At 43.0% G+C, this 19404-nt stretch overlaps 1 protein-coding gene across 5 annotated transcripts in view; it reads right to left on the bottom strand.

Annotated features, from left to right (window-relative positions):
- CUX1 (cut like homeobox 1) overlaps positions 1-19404 on the bottom strand; it is a 280930-nt gene that overhangs the window by 215455 nt on the left and 46071 nt on the right. For all 5 annotated transcript variants that reach the window (XM_063341501.1, XM_063341500.1, XM_063341499.1 and 2 more), the window contains exon 2: positions 13486-13596. In XM_063341501.1, coding sequence (XP_063197571.1) covers positions 13486-13596 — 111 coding nt within the window. The remainder of the gene's footprint in view (positions 1-13485; positions 13597-19404) is intronic.

A 19404-nucleotide genomic window follows, 5' to 3' on the forward strand; every position in this document is an offset into this window, starting at 1 on the left:
CGGGATGTTCTTCAGATGTGTCAGTGGCTCTTAAGCTTAGGAACAAAGGAGCTGGGGTTTTATGTTTTTTTTTTAAATATAGTTGCCTCTCAGCATGAGCAATCTTGAAAAGGGCAAGCCTGAAGCCAAACAAAAATGTAACATGAAGTACTAACAGAAGGAAAAAAAAAAATAAGCTAGATCAATCATTACAGAAAACTCATGATATTAATGGCGTCTAACCTCCACCAATGTGCTCTTGCCCTTTTTTCCTTCAGAAACCACTCCAGAGTGGCTCAACTCATTTCTGCCTCTGCCGCTAATGAGCGCTGCACATCCCACTTCAATACCTCTTTTCTCCCCGAAATGATTACCTTAAGAGTTAGAACTAATCTGACAAACATCTATTCTGCGTGAGCACCCCCAGCTTCTGGAGGTTTAAAGAAACCATTGCAATGCGTTTACTGACAGGTTAGAACGAGCTGCCCACCCAGTCTCCACCAAAAACAGAGGAGTAAGAATATTCGGGTGGAGGCTTGGATTTTTCTTTTTTAAATAACTGCTTTACATTCAAGGCACCTGCATTTTCACATCTATGTTTCTGAAAGGAGTCAGGCAAAGTTACTCCTCTTGCTCCCCTGAACTCCAGAGACTGAGGTATTTTTCAGACTATGAGTACACTAAACTAAAAAGAACTAATCACAAAAGAAAAGCAGCACTGGGGTTCCAAGACCGTAGTGATGGTTCTTCTTGACCACGTCACCAGTTTTGGGGTGGACAGACCACCCCTGCACTGGTCCCAGCTCCCAGTGCCAGGAGATGAAGGCGCCATCCCCTCGGGATGAACCGGGATCGTCTCCCTGTCTCTTTCTTTTCCCCCCGATGCCTCTTCCTTTGCCCCCGATGCTTTCAAGCGAGCGAGGAAGCCGAGGGTAACACGCTGCCAGCCACTTCTCTGCCTGACTAGCACCAGCCACCCAAGAGGTGGTTGCAAGATTTTGTACATATAAAGCTTGTAAAGCACTTTAGGAAGCTGCGGGATGAAAAGGACTATATAAACGTAAGATATTGTTATTATTAAACCAGTGATCTGACAAGAAGAGACAGCTTTTCAAATCTGTACAACAGCTTGAGCTGAAGAGATCAGGGAGTCCAATTTGAAAAAATAATAATTTGAAACGAATTTGAGGATTAGAAGTGGCAGCTCTTTTGTGGATTCTCCATGGCAGGTAAATTTAGTAGGCTACTTTAATTTTGCATCGTTTTAACTCCTGGCAATGTCCTGTGCATTGAATCTGACAGAGAGACAGAGCGTTTGAAGCTGTCGTGGCTACATTTTAGTCTCCCAATTTTACAATCAGTGTTTGAATCTGCTGCTACAACTCCAGGTACGGAGATCAGAGGCTTATCAAAGAGGCATCCATTTCAAAGACAAGCAGCAGCTTTGACTTCATTCCTTCAATGCTTAAAATTCCTGAAAAAGCAGAGGAGCACACCACAAAACAGGTCTGAAGGAAAACTCTATCGGCTGTAAACCTATTTCAGTATTAATTTTTTAAGGATCTATTTTGGTCTCATGTAAAATGAGTGTGTTTAGCAGAGATAATCCTCTCAACAGGTGAGCTTAATATATGCCTTTTCCTGTAACTGAAAGTACATTTTAAACTGGCTTATTGCTTTATCGAGCATTAATTGAAGAACCGCTACAACCAGTTACCTGATTTATTTATTTTTTTGGACTGTCTTCCCTCTCCTAACAAAGCAGCACTTTGTTTCTTTATTGCTGCCCTTATTTTACCTGCAGGGATGAACCAAGAGCGCGGTGGGCAGCGATGTGTGCCGTTCGCAGTGCGATGCCAGGGTTTGAGGCTGTATCAGGGCTGCAGGGGGCTGTTGCCCACATTCAGCTCTTGATTTTAAGCCGAGTTTCAGCATTCACATGATGGACACTGTTAGGGATCTCGGCAGCATCCCCTCCCATCCAGCCTGGAGGGACCCTGCTCCCGCGGGACACCCGCTGCTCCGCACTGGGAACGTCCCCACAGAGGGCACAGCTCGATGAGAGGAGCAGAACAGCGCGGACAGAAACCCTGCCAACACAGAATTCACTTTTACTGCTGTTAGTTCTTCCTTTTAAGCTAGAAATGTGTCTTGTCTGTATTCTCCAACAGCGATTATGGAAGAGAAACGCATTTCAAGAATCTGAGCATTTTTCTTCCTTCCCTTCTCAGTGACGCCGCACAAGAACTGCCCACACGCTGCCCGTCATCGAGACCTTCAGCCACTCACCAGAACCAACTGCTCAGGTGGGTTTTGCTAGAAAGCAAGAGCGGATTGCCGCAGAGTGCCAAAGGGATGTGCAAGCCTGATCCAAGATGCTCCAGCGGACGCTGCCCGGCCCGGGAAGGCTCTGCAAAGCCTGCGCAGGGAGCAACGGAGAGCATTTCAAGATAGCAAAGCGATTTTGGCATTCTGATGGGCACCGTGGTGATGCGGGGTAATCCTGCCCCTGCCGAGGGGTGCAGGTGATCACAGCTCCAAGCCTACCTCTAATTTCTGGTTTTCACCCCAAACCTGCTGCGTCTTATTTGCCCGCTCCAGTTGCGGGAGTTTGAGGCAAAGGGGATAATCAACAGGTTAATTTGTCTGATTAAGCCTTCAGAGACCTGGCATTCTGAACTTGGGATACAGCGCGGCGCCCGACGCCGTGCTGAGCCAGGCAGCCTGAATGGAAGCCACGCGCCTCCGAGCCAAGGCAGCAGCCGGGGAGCTCGCGGAGCCGTGCTGGAAAGCCACGGCCAGGCCAGGAAGAGCTGCACCGCGGGTGCAGACATGCCCTAAAGTGCACGGTAAGCACGGGGGAGTTCAGCTCTTCGGCACTCAAATCGCTTCTGACAAACAGGACTGAGAAGTCTTAACACATTCGGGCGTTTTTAAAAAGCACTCCCAGCACTATCTTGCACTAAATGAAAGCTTCGGTTTAAAATGAGCTTTTAAAACTCCAGAACGTTTACCAGCCCCTCTCCTCGCAGAACAGATCATTTATCAGCATTCAGGCTATACACAGGAATTTCTTTTGTGATATCCTGCCCATTAAAAGGTACCCGATGCCCCCCCACGCTCAAACTGATGAACCTGCCATACACTTCATAACCCTGTAAAGCACCGTTATTTACCCAGTAGGAAACAAAACATAAAGAAAACCACAGCAGAAGTTTTTACAAGACGTGACGATGCTGTATCTACATGAGCAAATTCAACAAACCGGATCGCTTTTATTTACGAACTGCAGCAGGTGATACTCTTCCATCGCCTCCCGTATTTAGGCAGAAGGGCGTGTTCTCATGCTGGTCCTTAACTGCTCTAATCTTGAAGGGTAATAATCAAGGATACAGGCCTGTAGCATCTGCTGCAGAAACGGGCACGCGTGCGCTCCTGCGCTGGGTAAGCATCTGAGACCAGCAAAGCACCGACATAAAGCTAATTTCCAACTCGGTGGACCAGTCACCCCATCTTTACTGCCCAGCACTGGCCTAGTGCTGCAGCTTCTGATAAAAACTTTCTTTTTAATAAGTCAATTTAAAAAAAAATAAATACAGAAATATAGGCATAAATAAGCATTAGTGCTTCAAAACCTGTGAAACCACAATTTTATGGTTTTAAACAGAGACAAGGTGGGATCATGAATGGTAGCAATGTATTTCAGACGAAAGCTTTCACGCAGATGAGAAATAGTTACAGCAGCTGGAACCTGAGTAGCTACAGTTGCATTAAATTATTCCATCTGCAAGTCCATTAAAAATTGTTAATGGTTTTGTATGGCTTTTATATTTATTGGGTGGGTTTATTCCTATGTGAGTCATACATATTTATTACCAGGGTCCAGATAATGGTTATTAATAAAACTTCTTTTATTTGCATACTGTCTTGATGCTGGCCTAAATATTTACAACTTGGCTATAAAATAAAAGAATGCTCCAAAATTACAAATGCTACTAGGGATGTATCACAACTTTACTTCTCGCACTTTATTACTTTTTTTTGGCGTTCTGTTTTTTCAAAAATGGAAAAAACCAACCTGGTAAACCTATTTCTTTTTTCAAGTCCAAAGAGCACTAATTCTTTCAAAGCTTTAACGCACAATTTGTCTTGTGGAAGTAAGAGGAGATCCAAAGCTAAAGCAGGCTAGTTTTTATAATTAAGAAAATGCATGTATTTCTACACATAATTATGAACAGTAACAAAAGCTCAGTATTAAAATAGGTCCACTGAATCCCTGGAATAGTGCCTGCCAACTAAAACACCTACTATGAATTTAGTAATGGGTTATGCAAACATAAATTACGGGGCCAGACATTTTAAAAGGAAAAAAAGTTGATTTATTGTCACACTGGAGACACGGCAGGATAGAAGCACAATTTCATTTTTCCATATATTCATCAACACTGCAGATGTGTTAATGCAAAAAGAATTCTAAAATAAAAACGACTCTCAACTGCTCTAATCCTCATATGTCGTTTACTTTACTTAAAAGTGGTTACCAGGAAGCTTTCTCGTTTCGTTTGGTTTGTTTTTGTTTTAAGCAAGCAAAACGTCCTAAACATTTTGGGAAGAAAACAGCTTTTAAGAGAGTTTTACAAACATTTCTCTCCCTAAACATTTACCTAGAGACGTCATCCAAAACTGACCCTAAAAGAGTGGTCCTGCAGAAAGTTGGGGTATTTATTTTGTTTGTTTGTTTGTTTGGGGGTTTTTTTTTGAATAGCAAAGCGTACAATGACAATCCGTAACCCAGTCACTTTGTTTGTGAGCATTTTCACTCAACATATTAATTGTTTCTGCTCTTGTTTCAAGCAGATCCAACTTTTCACTTATCCACTGTCAGGGCAATGAAAGGAATCTCTCGTAACTGGCAACTATTATTAAAAGGGTTATTCATGACAACATAATAATTTTAATGAGAACAACATGTTCCTTTAATTACACCTGAGTGACTTTGAGGTAGTCCAGCGGATGAACTGAAGAAGGTTTGCAGCGTAATTGTTCACAAAGTAAAAAGGAAAACTACTAACTGAAGATGCTCAATTATTTCTTCTTTTGGTTAATACACTTAGGAAGGAAGGGCTGGTATCTTGCTGGCCTGTTAATTTTATAAGTTGAATCTTGAAAATAAGTCAAACTATTGTTCAAATGGCTCAAAGCAAATCTAGGAAGTGAACTCAGACTTGCTGTGAGAGCACTCAAAGTCTTTTTGCGTGATCTACATAAAAATTCCCAGTTTTACACTTACCTTTGTAAGTACGGTAACACGGAACGTAGGAACGGCTGCTAACTGTTGGTACCACAGCGAGTACGATCTCAGCTGTTTCAGCTACGAAATGGAAATATCTTCCCTTCAAAACCAGCCAAGGATGCATTCAGTAAGTCACGTTATTAGCCTTAACGCACAATTATTTAAACTACAGCCGTTCTTCAGGAGGAAGGATGACAAACGCCCTGTAAGACCCAGTTTTTCCCTTCCATTTCTGACCTTGAAATCGTTCTCCCTTTTTCGCGCTCCCTCCCCTGCCCCGGCCGCTCGCTCTGGCCACCTTCCAAATGGGTCAACGCTGGAAAGTTCAAGCAAAGGCAAGTACAACTTGAGAAAAACAAACTGTTTGCTTTGCATTGTTTCCTTCTTGGTGACAGGAGAAATTCATAGCAGCATCGAATGTTTAACAAGAGCGATTAATCTGTAAATATTTGCTTACAAGCGCGTCCCTTTTGTAAACCACGGTAATACCAAAAATATCCCCTATTCTCCTTTTCTGCAGTGGAAATGCAGCACCCTTGACATGACTGAAATCTAATCCCTGCAACTGATGTTGCTAGAAGAAAAATGCATTCTTCAACTGTCAAGCACGTTTAACCAGAAAAATGCTTAAACAGAATAAATCTAAATTACTAGGAGCATGTGACTGCAGAGTAATTAATTTCTTCAACTACTGTAACATGTTCTGTTGAATCGCATGTGTCTCCCTCTTGAATATTTTTGGAACTCCTGAATACAGTAATCACCCATACATTTTCAGCTTTATAAAAAGACTTTTGAGGTAAATGTGTTGTAGAAAATTGATTTAAGGATATTCTTAAAGAAAACAAGACAGAGACAGTAACACAAAAGCACCCTAGATTGTGTTGTTTCAGAAAAACGCTTCAAACTGAAGTTCTCTGCATATATAATATATATAATGCACGATCATTACTTCTGCAGGTCAAGGGAATTATTTTCCTAGATTTCAGACCTTTACAAATGCTGTTGTACAGCAACGCGGTTGCCCGTGAAATCCTACATACCGATAACCCCCAAAATATGGCCTTGTTTTGTACAAGGACTTCTCAAGTCCCGTTCGCTCCTAATAAATTCTCCAGCCCAGCAGACGGCCGCCCAGCTCCAGCCTTTGCTGCCACCTCTTCCCTGCCGAGAAAAGCAAGAATTCCCTGGTTTTGGAAAACACACCAGAACCAAAGTTTTACTGAATTCAGGATGCCAGTTCAATCAACAAAGCGACCCAGTGCTTAGGGGAGGGGGGTAATATTCACAACTATACTGCACCAAAGGAAAATTGGGCAATTTAGGCCAGATAAAGGCTTACGTGTTGAAAAAGGTTTGTTCCTGGCTTGGATTTGCTGTTCCTCAACGCACGGGGCTCTCGCAAGAACCACCGGGAGCATCAGTAACGCGCGCACAGCAAACAGCAGGGGAGATGCCATCTGCCAGAGGGTCTGGCTCCGGTTTTGGGGGCGATAAAGATAATTCTTTTAAAAAAAATTAATAATGTCTAGTAATTATAGTGGTGAGGATGGCCAACGTGCAGAAAAATGGAGGTCAGTTTTACGAGAATCCTAGAAAAACGCAACTGTGAATTATAATTCTTTTAGCGTTCCCTTAGTTTCAATAAAGTGAAAAGGCAGCGAGAGGCGGTAATATAGACAAGCATGTCAGAAACACTGATGTTTTTCCTATTAACAATTAGAATATGCTAAAGTCAAATGTGTATTAAATAATGACAATAAAATTATTGAGAACTCATGAATCAGGGACCTCCAGGATAAGGTTTGATCTGATTTAACCTAAGCGACTCCAGAAGGCTAGTTTTGAGACTGCATTTTAAGACATGGAGCTAGATTATATTATTTCTCTGCAAAAAGTCACGGAATAATAATATACTACTTCATTTAGCTTTTGAAAGAACGAGCCCATGTAGTACAAATTACCATAAACATCATTTACCTTGCAAACAGAACCTCTTCGGAAAACGGTAATATTCAACAAAAACAGTGAAAGGGAGGGCATGGCACCTACGTGCCGTTATCCTAAAGGAAAGGTATCCATCTTCATTTCAAACCTGCAAGGTTTTGTCGTCGTACTTCTCTGGTCTTAAAAATTATTTTTTTATGGAAGGAAATGGTGATGTTTTAGCTCAGTAAAGAGAGCATCCTATGTATTTAGTACTCTGCTAAGGTTTTAAATATATGAAGATTCTTAAAGACACAAAATAATTTTACAATAATATTAAATGAACATTGATAATTGCATTTGAGTTATACACATTAATAGAAAAGATTCTTTTTGAACAAACTGCTTAACTGCAAATTCATTTCTTCTTAACAGAAATATCTTAAAAATCTCCTTCTCAAAGTCACGGGAAGAGAGAAGGAAGGGAGAACTTCAGCAGCATTTCTCTTCCTCATCTTTTTCCTGAAATAACTTTTAAGTCAGGAAATACATAGAAAGGTGGTATTTTTGTATTCCCTACCGTGCAGGGAGACATTTACTAGTTACTAATTGTATCAACTGCATGTAGTTGTATTACGCTAACTAAATTTTACAGAAATACATCAGGTATGTTCTTCCAGAGTCAGGACCCAAAAGTAACAGGATTCCCACGTGCTCCTGGGAAGGAGAGGAAGGGGAGGAAGGAACAGCCACACACTACGCACCGTCAGGCACGCTGGGAAAATGAATTAAGAAAAAAAATAAATTAAAAAAGGGAGTAGAACAACCCAGCTCTAGATGGCAGCAAATCAATATCCACCCCTATGCACACAGACACCGAGAGCATCAACTATTTTCAAAGAGACTGTATATTTTCAGTAGTTTTTTCTAGGCATGTTATTATTTTCACTTTGTTACGCAGGCCAGACCAAAGTCGACTGTTAGGAACCAACCACAATTCACTACCAACCATTAGAAAAATACTCCTCTCATTTCAAGGACTAATTCAACCAGCAGAATTAATATTCATTTTTTTTAAGCTTGATTTGATTATCTTCTGCTGTAGAGACTGGATAATTCGATAGAATGATCCAGAAACACTGGAGACTAAGAACTTAAGATTTTTAAATTTAAAAAAATTGAGCCCTTGCATAATAACTGTGCTCATTTCCTTTAGTTAGTTATGACTGGCAATTACAGTGTTTTGCAGTTTTTTTGTTTTGTTGTTTTGTTTTTTTTTTAAAAAAAACACAGATCTTAAAAACGCAGATCAACCTACTATGTGATGTCATGACTAGAACTATTACTTTTTTAAAAAAATTCTACAGACTCCTCTTTCTTTCTGTTTTGCAGCAGCAGCACTGCCGAAACGTACCCGAGCAGGCCTGGGACGATGGCGATAGCTGAGGCATCAAGGGCAGCAATGAAAGACAGTTCTACATCGGTGGGTACCGTCACTCGGTAGGGATCAACACGGCAGCAGAGCATTGCTCATGTAAAGTGATGCAGAGAGTGTAAATACATCGGAAGCGGCTGTTCCGACTCCCGGCAACGCACACACCGGAGCTCACGGGAATACACAGCCCAGCGCGGCGCCGGATGGTCCTCGGTGCCAACATCGCTGTCACACCGCAGAACTTGTATTTATTTATAAAAGTGCTCGGGGTCAGCAGGCAGCCACATCCTTTCAGTCAGCGTTAAGATACGCTTTTCGTACCCTCATTTATTTTGTTTTCTGGCACCTTCCAATAATCCATTTTCCAGGGCATTTTAGGACTATTGAAATGGAGAACATACTTCTGCTGTCTATGTTTAAAGGCTCTCCCACGTCCTTCCATAACTCTGCCGATCCGATCCAATCTTTAATCCGCTTTACAAAATACAGATGTCAATTTGAGCATTTCTGACTTTCTAAATCTCACCAACAGAGTACATCTGCAACCCAGAAACAGTAAAGGGCAACAACGGCGAGGAATCAGCAGCTCAACTCACCATCAGGAAAAAACCCCAACGGTGACCAAAGCACGAGCTCCCAGGGTGAGCTCCTATATCCAAATATATGTTTTACGCAGGCGCGTCGCATCTGCCTGATTTTTTAGAGCTCATTAGAACATTAGAAAACTAGTATCCCATTTTATTTGCCCAGGGCAGCCGGCCCAGGGCTCTCCGGCTGGGCTTTTGTCTCGTGCTCAGGGTAACGACCCGTGTTTCAGGTGAGCCTGGTGCCACCCGACACAGCTCAGCCGTCACCCAGCTTACCTGGCTACATCATCAAGGAAAGCAACGGAGAGTTATCGGTTAAACGGGCTTAAGTATTATTGTCTTCCCTCTCCCTGAGTATTTAACAATTACATATCACGTATTTACAAAGTCTCAGTTATTAGTTTTCTGACAGTTTTCACCATTGCTGTTGACCAGCTTAAAAGTACGCACCGCTGACGGATAAGCTTTTCAATGTTTCAAGGTAAGTGAAAGTAGTTACTCAACTAGGGATCTGGATAGAAACAAAGGCAAAGTTATCAACATTAGCAAGTATCTTCACTTTGTGCCAAAAATTAACCTGTGAAACTTTTAGAAACTGGGGAAAAAAAAAAAAAAAAAAGAATTCTCCAAAGACGGTCATTCAAACGTTTGCTTATTCACCCTGGCACTGGCGTATGAGGACATGATGAATTAGATCAAGAATTTCACAGGGGTTAAAATACCCAAAAAGTATCACGGTTAGTCACAATAGTTCAGGAATTATCACTGTAAGAGAATAATCATCTGGTGCAGGGTGGCAATTCCCATGATATATTTTGAGATGTCGTCCAAGTAACAGTCATGTAAAATTGATGTGCCAAGTGATCTCCTGACCAGTCTCAGCCTTCTGCCGTAGCTGCTCAGGACAAAACAAATTGAGACTGAAAATATCCCAAAGTATCTATGAGCAGCAGATCTGATGTGACTGCTTACAGGTGCGAAGAGGTAACGAGTATTTTTGCAATAACAGGAATTAAGAAGCCTTTGTAGAAGTTCCAGCATATAACAGCCACCACCGAATTTTCTGCTCTCATAAGGCTCGCAGAGTTCTCCCTCAATGTGCCAGGTCAGAAATAGTATTTTAACATTTTTAAATACCAAAAGCCCTAGAGTCACTCCTATAAACACAAAAATATTATATTTCTTTTGCAGCAATTCGATAATTTGCACGGAAGGCAGAACTGACCCAAATAGATCTGTCACCTTTTTTAAAGTAAAAAGAAACAGAAGTGTAAATATCCTCAACTTCACTAGTAATTTTTTCGAACCCTTTTCTGCTACACAGGAGATGGCTTGCAGCAGACGTTATGGGAAGTCTAGAAAAAGTCAAGGCAATCGACACTTGTCTCCTGATTTATGGTGAGACTGGCTACGGCCGCCGAAAAGAGATGCTGGAACAGGCTAAACCACTTCTGCCCTGACAGGGACGCGTGCAGAACGGAAGAGAAAATGGAAAGTAGGATTCTGAAACAAATTGTTACATTTAACAATTCCATCTTCCTGGTTTGGGGATTTTTTTTTTTTTTAATACTAAGAAAGTTGTTACTTCATCGTGGAAATTTAAATTAAGCTGTACACTGGGTTATTTAGCTGAAGAACAGTTCTGCATGCAAGCGACTTTTCTAATAAACTCTTTTTTTTTGTTATTAAAAAGAGCATGTTTGATGTTTTAGTAACAAAAATGCATCAGTTTGGAAATGTCCGTGGCTCACTGTGCATCTCCTGTCCACCTCACGGATGTTTTCACCATATTGGGTAGGTTTTCAGACAAAGCTGCAGTTTTGGAAAAAATCAGGTCGAGTAATTAATAACCCCGCCTGCTAATTTCCAACTGCCTTCCAAAACTGTCGAAGCTTTGAGAAGTATTCACGGACTTCCCTTGTTTTTGGGGAGCGAAGGTGAACACAGAGCGCACGAGGTCAAGCTTTGGCGTGGAGAGGAACACGGGGGCGGCGTCCCAGGACGGCTGGACACTGCCCCGCTCCACTCCTGCCCCACGCACCCGCGTCCACCACGGGGAGAGGGAGAGGATGGTCCTCCCAGACCTTCCACACCTCAGCCCCTTCCTCCGCGCCCCTGGGAGCAGTAACTGCACGTCAGGTCTGTTACAGCCGGCTGTCAGTACGGTTCAGATACCTTCCTCTCATTCTTTGATCCCACTTTTAATTCCGTCAGAGAAAGGAGAGGAGTCAAGGCTGTGTTGCTGTCCAGAGACAACGCTGCAGAAAGAACATCACAGCAGAAAAGGCAGAGAAAGAAAGAATACTAAAAAATAAATAAAACCGTGCAACCTTATAAAGGAACGTGGTTTCACAGGAGTCCCAGGACACAAGATCAGGATGCAGAATCCAGCACAGACCCAAACTGCCCCCAACACTGGGGATGTTCAGAGCCGTTGTTTTAAACCTAGACCCTGGATGAATGAAACGCCTCGATTCTCTTCCAAAATATTATATGGAAGGCCACAGAACTATATTTTATAAAAAAGTATATTTAAAACCGTACCATCAAACGATTAAACAGGGGGGGCCGCTCACTTCCTGGACAGAACTAATTGCATATCGTTTCCCCACTATATCTCTTGAAGTAACTCCACAGAGTATTTAATTGTCCTCTGCACATCAACTCCCACCGAGTTACCAGGGCCCTCTCACAATGCACTTAAAAGGGCAGTGTTCGGGTTGGGGTTTTTTTCCCCTACAGTAACCTTCTGCTCCATAAAAATAAAATTGGCCAAAAGAAATCCTCCAGAAGCGAACCTGCGAACACGGTATCAGCTCGGAGCTGGCAGCTACAGCCACATTCTGAAGAATCTGTTGTTTTCCTCATAGGAAAAAAAGGAAGGTAGCAGGAAACTCAAGTAAGTCTTGTAGAATGAGCTTAAGCTTCTAGCAAACAATTTAAAAATGTGGCCCCAGAAGTCTATTTTCTGGATTTTGTACAGTTTCCTATACCCTCTACATTCTTCCACTTCTCCCCTTCCTCCCCACAGTTTGCTCTCTTCTGCAAAGGGAATCAACTCACTCCCCACCCTCCCAGAGCTACTGCTTTCACTCACCGCGTTCTTTTGTTCCTTTTTAAAACTTCTGTTCTTTCAAAGCTGCAGTCCCCAATTTTTCCTCTTTTTCACACAAACAGAACCGATTTCTGCCCTGCAAAGCCTCCTCAGGGCACCAGTTAATCCTCCTCCCTTCCCCGTAAGTCACTCCTGCTCTGACATTCCCTCTCCGATCTCCGTGTCCGGCTCCTCCGGCATCTCTCCCCCTGTACCCACAGGAAGCGAAGCAGCAACTGCTGCCGGAGAAGCAGCGATAACGGTGAGAGGAGCCGCCTGCTGCTTCCCTCCCAGGGAGGTACTTGGAAGGAACCGATACTCGTGTGTCAGGTATCTGGAATGGGCTTGGAACCCCTAGAACATTCCTGGAGGAAGAGACTGCTGGCAATCATCGGGGGGAACCTACCACAGATTAAACAAACAAACCAACACACACACAAAAAACACCCTACGTATTGCTAGGCATTCATTACAGTTAATAAAATCCCTTTATTCCATTCTAACCATTCTATATGTATTTTTTGTGCAGACACACAGGCTGCACACGTTAACATGAGCATGGAGGAGTTCAAATACTCCCAGCTCCCCACGGGCAATATTCACCTTCCCGGGGTGTGCCCGGCATCGGTCCCGACACCTTTCACACACCACCTGCTGCGTGCGACGCACGTCCTCCGAGTGCAGTTTTCTAAAGAGCTCAGCACTGACCTTGTTGCATTTCCAGCGAAATCAACGGCAAAATTTAATTTGATTTTTGATGGAAAAATGAGCATCTTTGAAGTTATGCCCTTGATATAGATTTATTTAGGCAGTGCAATGTCACTTTCTACACCCAAGTGCTAAAAGAGTTTGGATTGGTGAAGAAGAACTTATTTTTTTGCAATTCTCCAGGTTTATACATTATTACAAACTTACAGAGCGAGCCTGTCTGAAGGCTGGTGTTCATACCTCCTCTACAAACATCAATTTGTATTTCATTATTTAGAGAATGCAAAAGCTGCCCGATGAGAAAGCCACCAAAGACAAACAGTCTTAGTTACGATGGTGGGCTTAGCAATACGTACAAGAAAATAATGGAAACAAACCATTAAGAAAAAAGCCCACTGATGTAGGTCTAATACCACGTACTACTGCAAGAAACCCAACAGACTGGAACAGTGTTTCTCCTTACCTCTGGAGTGTTCTTCTTGAACTCGCGACTTTGCTCGATAAGTTTTTTCCTAGACTGCTCACTTTCATCTTGCCGGTTAGCCAATATCGTTGCTGTGGCATCGAGCTCTCTCTGTCAAGAAAGACAAAACAAGAACAACAAAAAAAATAGGCTATCATTAGAGCTCTGTTTCTTACAGAAATAAAACCAAAAGCTCATACGTCTATCATGTCATTTGGCGTATGGTGACGGCTGGACTACAGAGCAGTACAGAACACAGCATCGAGCTTCCAGAAATCGGACCCCCCTGAATAACATCAGATGAAGTTCTACAACCTTTCTGATTCATTCTTGCAACCAAAATGTCACCGTTTTCCACAAAAGCACTCACGGCTTTACCACAACACTACACAGGATAGCAGATGTGGCACGCAATACACACCTCCTAATAACTTCCCAAATCCCGTGAAGATTACGCACCTCGGACACGTTCAAGCCAGGTTTATTTTCACCTGCCTGCTTTTCAAAGATACTGGATCTTCCCTCTTTGAGTTACTCTATGAAAAAATATTATGATAACCTCAAATATTGGTTAACTCTATACTTCAGCCTAAACCAGTTATGCTTCAGTGACTCTGAATTCCAAACTACATACTAGATATAATGCCATACTGCCACAGCAATGCTCTTTTTCCATTTAAGTCTTTCCTTATTTGAGTACAAAATTATCTTTTCCTACTATTGGAATCTATTCCTCTAAAATTATTACCAGGTATCTCCCCTTTCCTCCCCAAAGCCTATCTTTTTTAAAATCATCTGATGAACACCAGATTATGTCCCAACACCTTTACGCGGCTGAAGCTCCGGCTCAGCCGCAGACCGTTGCCCAGCTTCGTCCAAGTGCATTGTCCCCATCCCAGTTTCTTTACTCAGTGCTGTGCTTCCAAGTGCCACCATAACAAATTGAACGGGTCACTAATCAGCGCGTAAACCAACAGTACTCAATCTTCTGTGTCAGTTTACTCCTTTTCTGCAGTAATTCCACGTAACATGAAAAAAATAAAGGCTAAACCCTCCACTCAGCTATGCACATCATTCCCCAAGTCACTTGGAGCTGTAACCAAGAGTTCCTAAGAGGAGTTTGGCACTGTTTTCCCCCCTTATTAACTCAAAAGCAGAAAAACCTGGTTATAAAAAAGAAGTTAATGAAAAGTAAGAATAACATGCTAGAGCAAGACATAAAGCAGGTCTCCTCTGTGGCTACCTTCATCACATCACTCTACCAACGTGCCTCCCACCTGCATCCAAAAACCCCAATATTCTCCACCAGAAAACCTGCCACTGGCATTTGTTCGTAACTCAACGACCTGTAATGGACCAAAGTTGAGTCCGAAAACCCAAGCCTGGGACCTCCTGTCGGGTCTAATTCCAGGTCCCCAGTAGTCAGTCAAGTCACTGACCAGGTCATCTCTTGACACCACCACACCCAAAACCCACAGGAAAAGCAAAGCAGATTTGGTTACTACTAGATGGTTAGCGTAAAAACTTGACCGTGATTGGGTCATACGTACTTCCTCGTGGAACTGGGCACCCAGTATGGGGAAACAAAATGGGAAAACAAAAGATTTGCCTCTGCCTTTTTTTGCAGAGGTGTTAGAAATAGCAGCAGACAGCAGGTACCGCCAGGACACCTGCTAAAACCCCCTTCTGCAAGTTTAAATAAAAAAAGTTAAAAAACCAACGTACATGACTAGCAAATAAAAAGTAAAAGGTAATTCAGCTCCTGATTTTTTTTCTAAATATCCTGTGAAAAAGCCTAATTCCAAATTCTTTGTTGCATTTTTGTATGGGTAAATCCTGTAAGTTTGAGGGACTGGATGGATGTGCGTGTGTTTTATGTGCCTCCCCAGTTTGACCTCCAGAGGGGAAAAAAAAAAAAAGCCTTCTGCTGTTTCCAACTCAAAAGGATCAATACTTTTTTCCCCCTTTAGGTTTATTACCATAAAAGTAAGAGACTTTTTTTTTTCCTAATATATGTATGGACCATAGTTATCTTAATCCTTGGAAATAAGCTAAACATGACAAATAGATTCGAAGCTAGGCAGCATGCTGGAGCCAGTGACCTAAATATTGTCACTGTAGTGCTTAAAAACCCCTCTATTTCTGACTTTGAGGAAAAAAACAGGGCAATATGTCCGCCAGATCTTGGTTTGGAATTCTGTAACATATGTGAAATCTATTGCAGAAAAGTGGGAAATACTTAACAGTTGGATAAACCACATTTGAAATTCATCCCAGCTAAGTTTATGCAAGAAAAAAGAGCAACAGAAACCAATGTGGTTAAGCAGTACTATAAAGAGCAATATAACGGCTAAGCAGAAGGCTTTTAAAAAATATAAACAATCTGGTACGGCCAGCAACTTGGAAAACTATATTTAAAAAGGAAGCACACATTTAAAGCAAAGCAAAGCAAACACAAATCATGAAGCAAGAGGGAATTTCAGCAGACCAAAGAATCAAATGCTTTGTTTTGGAATATAGAGTGCTAGAAAGCAACTTTACACACGGAAAAGTAGACTTTTAAAGACCTATACTTCCAAGTTGAGAGACAAGAAAGAGAGAGAACTGATTAAAAAATAAATCATATTTCATATTTTGTGCTATTATGAAGAGAAGAGTCAGGTAGCAAATGAAGAATAACCTTCTCGCCCTCACCGCGTGATTGATACCAGTGCCGCGATGGATTTACTACGGGCACCTTCCCATTACTTTCAGGATTCCTTCTGGAACAGGCCTGATAATTTCTCACCGCAAAACATTTCCTCATGTGACATCTCAGGCACAGACATCGCCAAGGAGAAATGGCAGCACACCACTACACTGAACTGTTTAACGCCGTGGGCTGAAGCCCACAAGCTCCAGATCTTGCCCAGCATTTACACACAGATCTCATAAGATGCGATTCCAGCTGAAGAACAACAGGTATCCATCCCCTCGTACAAGATCGGATATAAAACTAGATACTAAGTCTTCAAGGTTGGTCATAGTTAATAAGCCCCAAATCAAAACTATTCAAAAAAATTGCTCATTTTTAATTCCTTACTTGATCTTAACGAGGTACAACGCAAGTTTCACTTATTTAAACACAATAATACACATAGGATAACAACCCACAAGCATTAATGGCAGATTTTTCATACTTTTGTGACTTAATCCCATAAGATACGCCCATTTTGTAAAAATTCAATGTGGCCAGTGCATTATTTCTGCAAGCAAACTCGTGTTAAGGGGTAAGTAATATTAAACTTGAGATCTCCAACTTGACTAGTGTGTAACACATAAAGGTATAGACTCTTCCCAAGAACTGCAACCAGCCTCTAAGTAGGTATTGAGTAAAAGGAGATGTAATAGTGTGCAGACGGAGTGTACTGGAGTGTCCTTTAGAGCATAACAAAAATCAGAGACCACGTCTCAGGATCATCCTCCACACCTTTGAAATCAAAAAGGTTCCAGTGAAAAGCAAACAGAAAGCAGGGCTCAAAGGTGACCTGGCTACAGAAAGGATTCAAAGCCCAGAAGCTTCAGTTCCACCGATTCAACGCCGGCTAATCAACTTTCCAGCCAAAAATAGCCACCGTTCAATTGCCCCTGCAAAAAGCGAGTCGCTATCTGGAGCACATTTTGAGAGAGAAGACAGAAGACCATTATTGTCCCCCTTGCCCCAAAGTCCCATCGATTTTGGGCAGACACAGTTCACGCTGCCTAAGCCACTGACGACTGAAGAACTCTCCCCAGGGTTTCTACTTTCGACCCATTTCAACAAATTTATTGGGGGTGGGAGGGAGGCAGTGGGAAGAGAGGACACAAGAAAGTCTTATGCTTTTAAGTGCAGGAGTCATTGAAAGCAACCTTCAGAAAACAAACATTAAAAGGTTTCTTTCACAGAGTATTAAAAAAAAAAAAAAATCTAAAACTAGGAGGGTCAATCTGCTACCCACTGTAACAACAATCGACTTGAAGTGCGTTTGTCTTCCTCTAATGCCGGGATTTCCAGGCTCCTTCAGGCTCCCCGGGAGACGTCCCTGTTCATTCTGCCTCTGCCAGCCCCGTGCCACCGGCCGTGGTGGCATGGCTGCGCGGGGAGCCACGAACGGAAAGCAGCCCTGCTAGAAACAGCCCCCGCGTGTCCCCTCCTAACTCGTGTTGCGCTGGCAGCCCCCCGTTCAGGCCCCCTCCGCGGCCACAAGGTGTTGTACCATTGCAAAAGGGAGGTGGGAAAATGCAGCTGGAGGGAGGGGGGCTGGTGGAACCCCCCTTTCGACACCAACCTGCAATTAGGTTGACCCCAAGTAATTACAAGCCTCCAGCTTCATTGCAGGCGGTTTTCAAGGTTGTTTTCTTTTAGGGCTGACATGCCTTTCCCTACAGAATGCAGACCTTGATAACCACAGAATCACGGAATGGTCTGGGCTGGAAGGGACCCCAAAGATCCTCTAGTCCCAGCCTCTGCCATGAGCAGCAACACCTCCCACCAGACCAGGTTGCTCAAAGCCCCATCCAGCCTGGCCTCCTAAAAAGAAGAATTTGTGTGAAAAGCAAAGCCAGGGCAAGACGAGCACCCTCCGCTTTATGGATGCTGTGGAAGAAAACAGGGGATGAGCAGAAAGGACACACAGGGAACGTGAATTTGGGAGCACCATGGTGGGAAAGATGCACGCGACTCTGCAACGCAGCTCCATCACCAGGAGGGAAGAGGGGTAACAGCAGAATTAGAGTCATCACCTCGGGTGTGAGAAGGTGGGACAGAGGCAGAGACAGCGCAGGTCCCTGTCCCCGTCCCCTCCCGGCAGCAAGAGACGGGCCCCGAGTGAAGCTGCCTGAACCCAGGGTGCTGAGGAGCGACGCTCACTCCGCTCCTCCACAGCCGTGCTTCCTCTCCGTTCAAAGCAGCGTGAATGGAATAAATAACACAAACCAGCGTTTCTCTGCGCTCTGGCCAACTCGTTCACACGTCCAGCTCTCGCCCACAGCCTCCCCTGCCCTAACGCTCACCAGGGCCCATCGCGCGTCTCAGACACCCACTCCTAAGGGCCACGGCCACCACCCCGACACGGGGATTTCAGGACACAAGAAACCAACACACGTCAGCATCCCACGATCACCCCAAAAGCTGCTCTAACGTAATCTATCATAGCTAGTATTCAGTCTCTGCTTAGAACCAGTATTCCTATATTTCACATGGAAGAAGTCACAAAAAGCTGTAATAATCATCCACAAGTACCGCGATGTAACTGTATCCCCAAATTTTGCTATCCTCCCATTTTAAAATGCTTAATCCCTGCTGTGTTTACCACAAAGCTCTCACACTGGAACAAGAAACATGTATCACAACTTTAAGACAGACTGATTATTTCTGGTAGACTTCTAGTCACGGACACGATGCCTTGGCTTCAAAAGCCTTAAGCTTGGCACATTTTCACCATAAACCTCATTTTACTTATTAGAAGGATAGATACATATCACAACTGCATGTAGATTAGGAATTTTCTACCCGTAAATGTAGTAGTAACCATTTCCTCTGAAATCTTGTTTCTGTGTATTTAAGGTATTTCCCTTTATCATCATTTCAATCAGTTACCCAGTCGACATGATAATCAGCTACTGAAAGGAGTTTTCAGTAGTCTCGTTTTTGTTTTCATCCCCTCTCAGGATTGCATTTGTCAGATCTATCACAGATCTCAATGTAGCTTTTTGCAATTTTTAATTTCCTATTAAACGAAAATTTCTCGGTGCAACGATGACACCGATGTAGACGTCTCCGTAGGCACAGCCTACTTGTCTCGGGGAAATTTTACATTTCTCTAACTGATCTATTAGGCAATCTACCCTGCAATCTTAAAACCCCCATAGTTTTCACCTGTTCAGAAGCCTACGTACTGA

Source organism: Chroicocephalus ridibundus, chromosome 7, assembly GCF_963924245.1.
Source record: "Chroicocephalus ridibundus chromosome 7, bChrRid1.1, whole genome shotgun sequence".
Lineage (NCBI taxonomy): Eukaryota > Metazoa > Chordata > Aves > Charadriiformes > Laridae > Chroicocephalus > Chroicocephalus ridibundus.